Raw genomic sequence first — 13,449 nt, 5'->3', positions numbered from 1 at the left:
CCACCCCCCACCCCGGGGACTCATGGGAAGGTTAAGGGGAGGGGCCAGCCTTGATGCCAGAATGACCATCAGGACAAGTGTTCCATTTACACTGGCCTTTCCCTTGGGAACTCTGCAGGCTTCCCCAGGTGGGCGAATCAGCCTTCTCCTGCCCATACAAGAGATCAGAAAGATTTCTGCTGGAGGCTCCTCAGCTGCTGCCCAGACCCAGGCGGTCCCAGCGAGCATGGATGTAACCTGAGTAGCAGAATGTGTTGCGTTTTTTTAGGGTGTGACAATTTAGGGACTGTCCACTAGAGTGCAGGTAACCCTCTTCCTGATCGCGATGTAAACGTAATGGCCCTGGCTTTATTGAGACGGGGCCCTGCTCTGTAGTCCAGGCTGGCCTCGAACTCATGGCAGTCTTCCTGCCTCAGACTTCCTGCTCCCCAAGTGCTGGGGTTACAGGTATGAGCCACCACCCAGAGGCAGTGTTATTTCTTACAGTGTGTTGGGGAAACTGCCTGAAAATCTTCCCCTTTCCATCAGGCCCTCCGAACAAACCCCATCTTCACGCCAGTACCACATGGCCATAGCCTTTGTAATAGTCAGTTTTATCCAAAACTTAATCCACTGTACACAAAAAGGTCAGGCTTTCCCTGCACCTTCTGCACAGGTCCAAGAAAAGTGGAAGCCAACCATGATGGCATATACCTAGTCAGTCCGGCCATCTCCAAAGCACTGGGTATCTTCTGAATAGAATTTCCTAACATGCCAATGAATTTATTTCAACTTGTTTTTCCTAAGTCCTGCTGAATGTAATTAACCTAACAGATTTCTGAAAGGTGTTTAAGCATATACTTCCTAAGGCTGGGGTGAGGTTCGATGGCAGAATGCTTGCTAAGCACATATAAGTTCCTAGCACTAAGGGGGAGTCAACAAATAAAGAACTTACTTCCCCTGCTTATTATCGTTCAGCCTGTAAGACAGGAATGGAACATTAGGCATGGCCTGCACAGGGCTTGCTTGAGTAGCAACTACATCCCCAGTTAGCTCCAAGGCTCTCATTCTTTTACACGCAGAGCAAAGCATTTCAAAGCATAAATCATGAACACGGGGCCTCCTGGCCATAAATTCTCCACTCTAGTTGGCTGCTGGGCCCAGCAGGAGTGGAGCTAACACATGGGAAAGTGCTTTGTAAGGTTGGCGCTGGTAATGCCACCATAACAGGGTTCCCAGAGGGGAGTGGCTGTGGTGGCAGCTATGGCCCGTGGACCTTAATGAGGCTGCCACTTTCTCCTATCATCCTGAGCCACCATCTTGCTCCAGCCCAGAATGGAAGTCTAGGTTGTCTCAAGGTCATATGCCTTTGGGGACCTCACCTTAACCGAGCAGTCTTCAGACCCAAGTGGGGTTCTGACTTTGTGGTTCCTTCCCAGGCCAGCTGGCTGAACCCCCTCAGGCCTCCCTAGCTCTCTCCCGCAGTCAGTCTTCTGTCCTCCCACGCTATAGGCTCCGTCCAGCAGCAGGCTGGCCTGTTACAGGGTAACTCGTCTTCCGGCCATGTTCCTTCTGCCAGGAACTGTCTCTCTCAGTAAGAAAAACAGCCGTCCAGTTCTACAGGTTCTGAGCATCTAAAGGAATTTCTTGGCTCCTAAACGACCACCTTTTCCTTCAAGAAGCTCTGAAGATCTTGAGGATCAAGGACAAACTCCACTGGGAGTCTCTGGCATCTTTAGTCAGTTACCTTTGTTGGCTCTAAACACCTAGAAGCCATTCATTGGAATGGTGTAGCCAATGCCATTAAGGCTTGGAATTCCTACTTGAGACTTACCAATTTTATAATCCTAACACTCCCAATCTTTTCCTCTCTGGGACACAGTGTTACAGAAAAAGAAGCCAGTCATTCTCCCTCTGGGTAGGCAGGAAATGTGGGCAACCCCTTGAGCTAAACTCCTGGATGACACTGGCAAAGCTGGAGAGAGACAAGCAGGCACCAGCAGAGATCCTGGCCCCTTTCTCCCCTGACACAAGTCAGGGTCAGGTCACAGGCCTGGGGGGCAGCTGAGTTTTAACCAGGCAGGAAAAGTGGAGGTCTAGATGACTATCCCAGCTGCTCAAAACAACCCCTGGATGATGCTGCAAGGAGATTTGAATGAGAACTGAAGTCAGGAGATAAATTCTAGACGGCAAGGGAAGATGAAATTGATCAAAGCAGGCCCTGTGTGTGGAGCAGGCTGGTCAAGAAATTTGTAATCCAGCTAGCTGCCTCAGCCTCCAGGTTACTGAGATCATAGGCATGTATCCGCCACACCAGGCTGAAATCAGTGTGTGTGTGTGTGTGTGTGTGTGTGTGTGTGTGTGAGAGAGAGAGAGAGAGAGAGAGAGAGAGAGAGAGAGAGAGAGAGAGAGAGAGAGAGAGAGAGTGTGTCTGGGAATGCTGGCAGAAAAGAATTATTACTACTATTAGGCTAAGAAATTTCTCCTGTTTTTTAAAAGTCAGGCTTTTCTAAAATTCACAAAGCCAAACATTTATGGAGGGCAAGAATCTGAGAGATGTATACTAAGGATTAAAAATCTGAAAAAACTTAAAAATTTTAGAAGCTGTCCCTAAAATGCCTTATAAGATTTTAAGTCAAAAGTATCTTCCATGACTTTTACTAGCAAAAAAGAAAATATTAAGATCTTAGTTAACTGCTTTTTAGCAAAACGTGATCCATAGCAGCAAATACACAGGACTAAAATACTTCAGCAAAGTTTAATTCCTGCTTTTTCAACCCTTGCTTGTGAAAATCCACTGTTAACTACCTACCGATCGATTGCTTAGGCCAGGAAAGACAGCATTTCTGAGACTGTTGTTCTGTCTCCTCGTCCCAGAGATGGCAGGGGCACCCACTGGCTCCTTCCCTCTTGTGCACTGTCTGCCCCGTGGCTCCGCCAGCAGCAGGAGGCCCTGATTCCCCAGCTGAGCCAAATTATCCCTTTAATAACTAAGAACAAATCTATCAGGCCTCTGGGCCAGGATTCTCTTTCACCAAGCCCCATCTTCCAGGCTGGCACCCCCTTCCCCGCTGGAGGTGGGGGGAGGGGGTATGGGGGAGTGTTAGTGCCCACGACTTCTCCTTCCTACAGCAGACATTTTCTTGCTGCCCTCTCTACCGAGGCTGGCATTAAAGAGGAGGGACGAGGCTGTGGCTCAGTATGTACGTTCACATAAACTACGGCGGGCAGATGGACGCTCCGCTACCTCTACAGAACAAGGGGCAACCAACATCCCCCTCCACCCCGGCCCTCACTTTAGCCTCTTGCTCCCAAAGTCAGTACGCTGAACTTCTGGCTAGGGCTGGTGGTGAAGCTGGGATAACAGCTGTTCCTAAACAGATGAAAACAAAGCAGCCCAGGCCTCAGAGGACTGGGAAGTGGCCTTTTGGCTTTTGATGGGCAAGGGGAGAGCCTCCCTGCCCAATAAGGGCAAAGGACCAAGGAAAGGAGCTGGGAAAGCAGAGTTCAGCCAAGCCCGGCTTAAAGGAAATGTCTTTCTGAGGACCAGGCATCTGACCTTTCATTAGGGAGGGACTGTCATTTTGCCCAGAGGCCACCTGTCCTACCGGGTCTTGCGTCAATACTTGTCCTGAAGCGATTCTCAGAACTGGCCTGGCCTCCCGGTCTCCGGATCCGAAAGTGGACCGGCGGAATGCCGCGAGCCACGAGATTTAACCTTAAAAATACACTTCCTTCTCTAGGCGCCAGGTCCCAGAGCCTGCGGCCCGGAAGGAAGCCTTAAGGGCTCCCAACTAAGGCCCACAGCTGCCACTCAGGGGCGGTCCCCTCCGGGTTTCTTCCAGAAAGAAAAACAAGACAATCTCTGACTCCACGTGGGGCTTAAATGCTCCCGAAGCTAAGAGTCGGAAACCATAGCCCCGGCTCCCCCAGGGGACTTTCACCAAGACAGTTTCATCTTTCCCACCCCCGATACCGATTCGGGGAGAGCCGGCAGGCTTAAGCAACAGCACAGACGCGCAGCCTGGAGTCCAAATAGGACCCCGCCGAGGGGAGGACACTGGACCTGCGCCTGACCCGGGCCTCCGGGTACCGCGTGGGGCTCGGCTTTGACCGCTAGGCGGTCGCTAGATCCGGGATGAGTCTTCCCGGCAGTCGCTCCTAAAAATGCTTTAGAGAGAAGGCGGAGAGAGACTAGGACTCCCCTGGAGAAGCAAAAGGCGACCCTCGCGAAAAAAGAAAGAAAAGTCAGCAAAATCGCCTTAGCAGTTCAGCCTCGGGTCAACAGCAGCGTTTCCCCAGCAGCTGACGGGTCAAATGGTCAGGAAACAACTGCGAAGAACAAAGCCCCCCGCTGTTCCGCAGGGCCAGCCCCGCTCGCCCGCACTCAGCCGCTTCCCGGTGCTTTTCCTAAGGGACCGGAGAAAAGGTTTCTCCCCAGACTCTCTTCTAGTGACGAACAAGGCTCCGAGAGGAAAAGTGTACTAGAGGGGAACTTCGACAGGGAAAGGGGCGGCTCTTGGAAGGCGGGGAATCCGAAATACCTCCCGGGTTCAGAATTAAGACTCGACCCGCGCGAAAGAATGCGCGGAATGCGGCGGCCGGAGATAGGGGCGCAGCGCGGCAGGGGGCGCCCGACCCCCGCTCTAGCCACCCGTTCCGCAGCCGGAGGCCCGCACAGCCGCCTGGTTGGCAGGTGCTGCGAGCCAACGGTCCCTTTCTCCAGGGACTGGGGCAGTGTGCGACCTTTTGGGGGAAGTCTGACTTCTAAATGACAAGCTACCTTCTCTCCGGCCGCCTATTTAGGCCAGGGTTCGCTTCTACCAGGCACGCGCCGCTAGCAGAGAGTGGAGACCGGTGTGGGAACAAAAGGTGGTGATTCTCCGCTGCCTGGATTAGCAGGAGGCGGCGCGGTCCTGTCCCGTGTCCTCCCTAAACAGCACACTCCAGCCTCCCCGCTCCGGGAGCCTAAGTCTAGCCCAGGGCAGAAGTTGGCTGCCTTCCAGAAAAGCTCTGAGTTGGGGCACCAGAAGACAAGATAAGAACGCTTCCTAGATCTGCAATCCAATTCTCCTTCCTGTATTTACCAAAGGCGGGACTGTGTACGAACTCTAGAGGCAGATCCCACCTCGGCGTTCGCCTTCCTTCACCTCTCTCTAGGGTTCTCGGGGCCACACCAAACCAACAGGCCTCTCTTGTCCCTGTAGGACTTAGGAGCGCGTTCCCAACACTCGAAACTGGGCTGCGCAGAGGAATCGCTGCCAGCTTCCAGGTCAGAACCGTTCTTGTCAATAAACACGGGAACTCTAGGAAGCATGCAGATTGCAGGTGGCTGGAGACACCACCTCCCCACCACGCCAGCACGCCCCCCACCCCAGACTTGGGTTCAAAAACATGGTAAAACCGTGCACACTGACCCGCACGGGGACTCCCGCAGCCCGAAGTCACTCAGGCACTTCTTCCCGTGCCCGGCAGGGCGCAGGCCGCGAAGTCCCTCACATCTACCTACCTACCTACCCCCTCAGCTCCCTCCCGGGCGCCCACGTTTACCTTTAAGCAGACAGATATCTGTGCGCTCGGCGTTACGGCGCAGCGCCTGCACGACCAGCGACACGGTGCTGTCCTCGCGAAGGCTCTCGGCGCGCGGGCTGCGCTCGTCGTAGACGATGACCGCCGAGTAGAGGCCGGAGCGCAAGCGGGCGCGCACTTCTTCCTCGGCGGGCAGAATCTGCTCCAAGCTCACGGAGCCCTTGGCCCTCCGCCTCACGATGGTGTTGCAGCGCACGTTAACCGAACCTCGGATGTAGCCCGCGCTGTGAGCCAGAAACGGTCTGCAGTCCAGCAGCAGGCACTTGCCGCTGCTCAGCAGCCCCAGGGCTCCGTGGCTGCTGCTGCCGCCCGCGCCGCCACCGTTCTCATCTCGGTTTATCAGCCTTTTGAGCACGCTGCAGTCCATCTCCCGCAGTTCTTCCATCGTCACCATATCGCCGGGAGCCGCAGCAGCTGGGGAGCTGGAGAAGACAAGGGCACCCAGGCCAACTACAGGAAGGCGCAGGCGAGGGCTAGGGCGCCTGTCGAAGTGGCCGCAAACTTGGCCCCAGCCTCTTCTTCTCCCCACACCCCTTCCTCCTCCCGCAGCCTCGACGTTACATAGCAGTCCGAGCCTTCTCGGACTTCAGAAGCAGGCAGGCGAGCGGCCCTCGGGGGGGGGGGGAAAGTGACCGAGGAGGGGAGTGTGTTCCACGAGAGAGGGCTCCCCTCGGTTTGCTGCTTCTAGTGTGTTTTGCTAGCTGGGCTGCTCCTGTCGCCACCAGCTCGGGCGCCGCTGTTCCACGCAACACCCCGCTGGAGCTGCGCGCACTACCCCAGCCAGAGTTTCCTCCTCGGCTTAGAGATTTATTAATGCTCGCCGGCTCTCAAGGGGGAGGGAAGAGTCATTACTACCTCGGCAGGCCCCGCCCCCGCGCGCGAGCGCCCCGCCCCGCCCCGCCCCACCCCCACCCCAGCTCGTGAATGGAGCGCCGGCCCCCTCGCACCCAGTCACGGGAGCTCGACGTCACAAAGAGAGGAGTAAACAGGGCGCTCGGTGCTTGCTGCCAGGCCCATTCATAAAACTAAGACCTAGAGGAAAAAGGAGGCAGCCTCCGACCCGCCCGCGAGCTCCCGGACTTTGTGAATGGAGCCGCGGCGCGTCTCTGTGTCCTTTCCTTAGCCCCGGAGCTCGGCGTCCGCACAAAGACGGTAGCGGGTGGCCACGCCGGCCTAACCGAGGCCTGGGCTCTCAGGCTGGAGGTCTTCGCCTCTGCGATCGCCTCCCCCCTCTGTCCCCGAGTCTTCTAGGTCTCCCCCTCCTGCAGCTCAGTGGACCCGAGCGCTGAGCGGCTGTCACCCCGCAGAGCTTGGGGACCTCCTCTCGCCCGACTTTGTTCTTGGAGTCCTGCCGGTTGCGTTTCGTTTTGTTTTTAATGCGATTGATTTCCCAGACGTTGGTTTTTAGATTAGCGTGATCGATTTCCAGCCTGACCCATTATATCAGCTTTATAGCTTCCCGTGGAACGTGGGCAAACCTCGATTTAGAAGATGAAAGGGGAGGCCCTCGCGCCAAAGCCTAGTAACAAAAGAGAAGTGTAGAATTTGTTACTTTACAACCCGGGGGGGGGGGGCTGTTAATTAGCCGAATGGTGTACCTATGCCGGTAGAGCTGGGCTGCACTCCGGCCCAAGCTTCCTATAACGTGTTTCTTTAACCATGGTTTGGGGAGGGGAGAATACCCCGACGTTTTCCGTTTCGGGGGAAGTCCTCGCCGCCCTCTTGGTCACACGCGAACTGTCCTCTCAGGAAATGACTATGAGGGTCCACATTTGGTGCTAAGGGAGATGCTGAAAAGTGTCCATGCGAAGACTGACCTTTTTATCAGCTCAGAGAAGATTCGAGTTTCTACAACCCTCTTTCCAGATCACCTAGTATCCGCACCCAGGTTTTACTTTGCCAGAGGCATTTAATTTCCCAAGGGCTTGCTTTTGGCAAGAGGGGAGGTTGTGCGCGCATGCGGTGGGGACCTCACAGAAGCCAAAAATTATTCTGCCGAGATCTTGCCAAGTCTTGTTAGCAAGAATTAATCACCGAACGAGGGAATTACGGGATTCGCTCGCGGCCTTGATGGAGGCGAGGTCGAGTGTTCCATTTCAGGTCGCGGGTGGAAGAGGGCCGCCTCAAGGTCCTTCCCGCCCATTTCTGCCCTCTCTACTCTTGCCCTCTGCTTTGTTCCCTGAGAAGCGGCTCCCCCGAGCTCACCTCCAGCCCCCAGCACCCATCTCCAAGGCCTTCTACCTGTTCTTTCCACATGCACCCTGAAGTCCCCGACACCCCGATCTGGGTCCGGTGGGCTGTGTAAGACGCTGATCATCCGTGGAGATCTTTCCATTTTGCTTCAGGTTCCAAAATGGGTACTGTAATGTTCCTGCCTTAAATTTTTAATTTTGTTCATGGATTTTTTCCAATCAAAAAGATAAATGTGGATTAATTTGTAGCTGACATTTTTAGTGACCCCCGTCGCGCCTCAAATTTTGGCTCCTGGAGTGCCTGAGCACACTAATCCGGGCTCCGGAAGAAGCCACAACACCAGAATGACACAGGCTGCCTGGGGCAGGGTCTTGGACACTCGTCACTCGGGCTGGGAGGGCAGGAAGGACGCGCTACCCCCAGTAAGAGGGCAAAGGGGGCTGGATTCGGTTTCTCTTGTTCCGGGGTGGGGGGTGCTGTGAGGACGGCTAATGCTTTTTCCCTCTCGCTAGCCTGGCATTCGTGGCCCTGTCCTAGGCATCCCTGGTGCCTCGACAGCCGGGACCAGATTCGCTCTTGGGGCGGGGGGGCTCCCCCCCCCCCCCGTTTACAAAGCCAGCGGGTACCAGGCCTCAGCTCCCGGAGCAAGGAAGCACAGACTGCTTTACAAGGGCGTTAACACAACGTTTCTCCAAAGAGTCTCAGTCCGAGCCAGGTTTGGACCGATTTCACCCGAGTTACAGGAGTGGGTGGGTGGGGGGGGAGGGTTGTCCCCAGGTGGCGCTGGCCACGCTCGGCTAGCCTTTGTCTCCCCAGCACTAGGGGAGTCCCCCTCCCCCCGCCGGCCAGGCCGGGGCCCAGTGCTCACGTGGCCCGTAAATAACAGTCAAATCCGGGTTGGTGCGGGGAGGGGGGAATGCCCACCGAACAAAGGGCTGCTTCTGCACCTGACTGTAATCCGTGCTGGAGAAGCCCATAAATCGCGTAGAGGAGTCACACGCAGGGGGTGTAAGCAGGCGCGTGTGAGTGTGTGTGTCCACGTGTGCGGGAACCGGCGCCTGCGCGCCTGTTTCTGGAGGTGGGGGAACAGACACTTCGGACTTAGTACATTTAAGCTAAGAGAGGCTTTTGTTGGGAAGAAGATGTTGAATAAAACAAGCCATCCCTTTTCCCCAGTTCAGGAATTGCCTTCCGTGTGTGAATGTCGGCAAATGAGCCTTAAATGACAGCATTGTGTTTACCCGGATGCTGTGTGAGCACCCTGGATAATTTTCGTAATGGAAGCGTGTGAGCCATTTGGTCCACAGTTAGGTGACTACAATGTAAGGTCTACCCCATAGCGGCTATAGAGGAGATACAAAACTAGCCGTGCATTGGTCCGCCGGCTGAGGGGTGAGAAACAGTCAGTTTACACAGGAACTTCCTGCGTCAGCTTGTCAATAAAATCTTTCAGAAAACAAAGGCATTTGGGGGGAAGATGGCTTGAATGTCGTTTCAGGATCAATTAAGAGTATCTGCAGGGACTGGGGTGGGATTTCCCAGTTTACATTCAGAAGTAAACCTTGGGGTGGAAATGCTTTGAAAATTTCACTTTGACACGTGAGTCCCCTTGCCTTTCATCAGACAGTCCTTAGACCGACCTTTTTAGCCGGTGTCAGGGCCCAGCAAATCTCTGCGCTTGTTTGAGAACCTTTCTTTCCAATTAGGAAGTTTTGTGATCTGGGGATTAGAAGCCGGGAGTGCAGTCCCCAGAGAAGACTGTGGTTTCTATTCTGGTTTTGATGCTAACCTTTGATTCACAGCCCTGCCACAAAGTAACTGAATAAAACTTTTTAAAAAAAAATCATCGATAAATGAATAATGGAGGTGAAGATGAGAGGTTGGGTGGATCCCCTGGCTTCTGAGCCTTTTTCGTTTCCCTCGACTGCACAGGGGGGCATCCTTTTTACCTGAGCCTCTTTGGGCTCTGATAGTAAAATTCAGGTAGGAACTGGAGTCCAACTCAGGCTCCAAGCCAAAAGAGTCCCCATAACATGTCCTTAGACAGCATTGATAAACACTGAATTGAAATACGCACCTCTCCTTCCTGCCAGTCTCTGATCCTCAAGCTAGAGTTTGAAGGCCTTGGGAATCTTCAATAGAGCTTCCGTTTAGTTCATGAGATAGGATGGGGTTTCCTGTGTCTCAGGCTGGCCGAGACCTGCTGTGCTGAGGAGGCCATCCTTGAACTCTTAATCCCACTGTCATGCTGTTGGAATAACGGATTCCAAAGAATTCAGATTTCCCCCAGGAAATTGTGGGAAGAAAAAGCTGATGCCCTAATACCAGAAGGAGAAATTTACTCGGAGGAAGAGCTAGTTCACAGGTTCTCAGACCACTGTTTAGGACAGACTTTGCAGCCAAGACCATGACAGAGACCAAACCTTGACCAAGATTAATTATGCATGCCCTTTGCTATTTATTTATTTATTTATTTATTTATTTATTTATTTTTTGGTTTTTCAAGACAGGGTTTCTCTGTGGCTTTGGAGCCTGTCCTGGAACTAGCTCTTGTAGACCAGGCTGGTCTTGAACTCACAGAGATCCGCCTGCCTCTGCCTCCCGAGTGCTGGGATTAAAGGCCTGCGTCACTACCACCTGGCTCGTTTCGTTTTTGTTAGCTGTGGTAGTGCGTGACCAATGTCAGATAGAACGCAGGAGGCTGAAGAATTGGCGAGTTGGGAGAGGTGGGGTAGCCTGGAGGGGGCTACCTAGATCATGCCTCAAAGACGGAAGATTGGGTTTTGAAAACAAATGGATGTGGACTCAGCCTATTCTCTGTCATTCTAGCTGCGCGAATTTTCTTCTTCACCCACTCATTCACTCAACAGACGTGCTAAGCTCAGCACGAGAAATAAGTGTGCCGAATCATCACGATGCCTCCTGACTCATAGCGGGAACCAGTAAAGGTCCTTATAGAAGAGCAGAGAAAATGCCCACGGAGGATCAGAAGAGAAAGGAACTGGACTGTATTCAGATTAGGGAAATGAAAGAAATGGAATGGCCAGGAATAAGGTATCCCTGGTCACTTAACTGTTGCCCCTGGAAGGTAGCCCTTGGCTTCTTTCAGGAGTCTTCCAAAAATACAAATAAAGCCCGTTGCCTCACCTCTGACATTCATTCTGCCCTTGTGTCTTATATTCTTTTCCTTTTATTTGTTAGCATCTCTCTTCCCCCAGTGGATTTTGCCTGCTAAAAATAGACAAGCAATTGTCTGAAACTACAAGGGAAGCAAGATGATGCAAAAGCCATGCGAAAATCGACCCACAGGGCACGCGATGGCCTAGGTGCAAGCAACCCAGGCCTCAGCCCATACTCGCTTCCATTAACATTCAGTGAAGTCCTCCCATTTACTGCCTTGGTTTCTACAAGACCCAAGAGGTAGATGTGGTTATTGCTAGCATTTTTTTTTTTAAGATAAACAAATGTCTAAATTATCCTGCCGAAGATTTGGCTGGGCTCCTGTGTTTCGAGCCAAATACTGAAGTGCATGATCAGGACTACTTTTAGCCTTGTGACTTCCAGACTAACAAGTTCCAGGCTAGTCAGGGCCACACAGTTACAGTGTGTCTCAGAAAAAAAAAAAAAAAAAAATTTTTTTAAGTGTAAAAATTTTAAAATTCTTGCTAAGAAGTAAACAGAAAATATTTGAATGAAAAAAGAAATAGAAAGGAAAAGGAACTTGACTGCTCCTAGGTATGAAGGAGGAGGAAGTGTGTTTTTGGTGAGTGGGAGAGTGTAGCCAGAGGCAAGGACATTGGGAGAGTCCAGAGTGGTCAGGACTCTGAGCCACGCCGGGAGAGGGGAAGGGAAAGAGAGGGGACCAGATACAGCAGCCAGGAGGCCCAAAGGTACAAAAGAGCAGGCAACCAAAATGGTTAGGTTATATAGGGCCGAGCAACCCAGCCCCCTGGGCTGGAGAAGTTTAGGGTAGAGAGGGGGTATGCCATCCAGGAGGGCCCTGTATAGCAGGTCGGACCTGGGGGATGCAGGGAGAACCTGGAAGCCAGTTAAATAGATACCACAGCTATTTGTCCCTGGTTTGAAATCTAACCACATTAGGATGTATTTTCTAAGTCTTTATTACTGAAAACAGTAAAGAGCTCTGAAATCAAGTTCATCAGAAATCCTGGGCGGAGCTCAGCATACCACGCTGGCCTGGCAGAGGGCACACAGAAGACCCTGCCTTCCATAGGGCCAGGCAGTGGTGGTGCACGCCACGCCTTTAATCCTAGCACTCAGAGACAGGCGGGTCTCTGTGAGTTCGAGGCCAGCCTGGTCTACAAGAGCTAGTTCCACCCTAAACATCATGGTTTCTCCATGGAGGTTTTTTTTTCCTCCAGAGGGCCTCATCTTCTGGATAGTCCAGACTTACTTTAAAGCATGACCCAGGTTCCGGAGAGAAGTGGCTCCATGCTTAAGAGCTCACACTACTCTCGGAGGGGACAAGTTTTGTTCCCAGAACCCACATCAGGCAGATCATAACTGCCTATAACTCCACCTCCAGGGGATTAGATGCCCTCTTCTGTGCTCCACAGGCACCTGAAACTTAGACACACACACACACTCACATACACACACTTATATACATACAGACACACACTCATAAACACACACACACACTCACACACATACACATATACCTAATTTAAAAATAAGCATTTTTATTTGGGAGTTAAACATGACTTGGGGGCCAGCAACTTAGTACACTGGGTTAAGGCACTTGTAGTGCAAGCCTGTAGACCTGAATTTGATCAAAAGGTCCACTTCCTGACCTGAGTTATAATCCCCCTGCTCCCATTCCCTTTACTCCTGTTCTTTGAAAGGGGATATTTCCCCCCCTTGTAATGTAGTGTGGTTAAAACACATTCTTTCCCAGAATATAAGATCGGGTAGAGATTCCCCCTCCCGTTATTTTATAGATGTGAATAAGTATAAATATTCATATATATAAATAAACTAAATATAATGTTAAATGTTTTACAATTAGATCAGTACAGGGAATTCTACAGCAAATATTTCCGTGGGTATTTGAAGGCAAAAATCTAATTAATCTAGTTTCCTTGTCAGTTTAAGGTGAAAGGTTAAGCTGTGCGTCTTTTGGATCAGACAAAACAGATTCCAAACCAATTGTGATGTCCTAGCATTGTCTTGTCTTAAAAAGTACCAGGATGTAGGATGCTAAAATAGTGGTGTGTGTGTTCCTTCATGTACCCATGCCTTCATTATAACTCACTGGATTAATAAAGAACCATGTTAGAGATGGGCTAACCTTCCCTACAGAGCAGTTCTGGAATTTTCCTAGGATTCTGTGTTACTGTACAAGCAATTTGTATGTAGATTCTCCTTCTTGCGCCTCTTCTCTCTCCTCCGTCCTCAGCCCCCTTCTTTTGTGTGCTGAGACCTGACCTCCAGCCCTGTGCACACAGAGAGCACGTCTCAGGCCACATAGCCACTCCTTCAGGACACACTCCTTTACAACCTTCCTCTCCATCCACGGATCCATTCTTGTAACCCCCCCCCCCGGGGTCCTTCCCCACCCCTGACAATTCAAAGGGACTTTCTTCTTCACTCTTTCTGTGGGCGGTAACTCCTCCCTGTGACAGGATGTGCTCAATTTAAATGCTCACAAAACTCAAAACTCAGGAA

The 13,449-nt window shown here is 52.0% G+C and overlaps 1 protein-coding gene across 1 annotated transcript in view; it reads right to left on the bottom strand.

The window, feature by feature from the left end:
- The window catches only part of Dusp4 (dual specificity phosphatase 4), a 12,265-nt gene extending 5,878 nt beyond the window's left edge, over positions 1-6,387 (bottom strand). The window contains exon 1 of the mRNA XM_050146704.1: positions 5,530-6,387. Within this exon, the coding sequence (XP_050002661.1) occupies positions 5,530-5,962 (433 nt within the window). The 5' untranslated portion in view covers positions 5,963-6,387. The remainder of the gene's footprint in view (positions 1-5,529) is intronic.
- Positions 6,388-13,449: the final 7,062 nt, after the last annotated feature.

The sequence above is a fragment of the Alexandromys fortis genome, unplaced genomic scaffold (genome assembly GCF_014885135.2).
Source record: "Alexandromys fortis isolate MF-2015 unplaced genomic scaffold, M_Fortis_MF-2015_v1.1 scaffold_55, whole genome shotgun sequence".
NCBI lineage: Eukaryota > Metazoa > Chordata > Mammalia > Rodentia > Cricetidae > Alexandromys > Alexandromys fortis.
The sequence above is the reverse complement of the archived record's forward strand: the minus strand, read 5'-3'. Positions and strand labels throughout refer to the sequence as shown.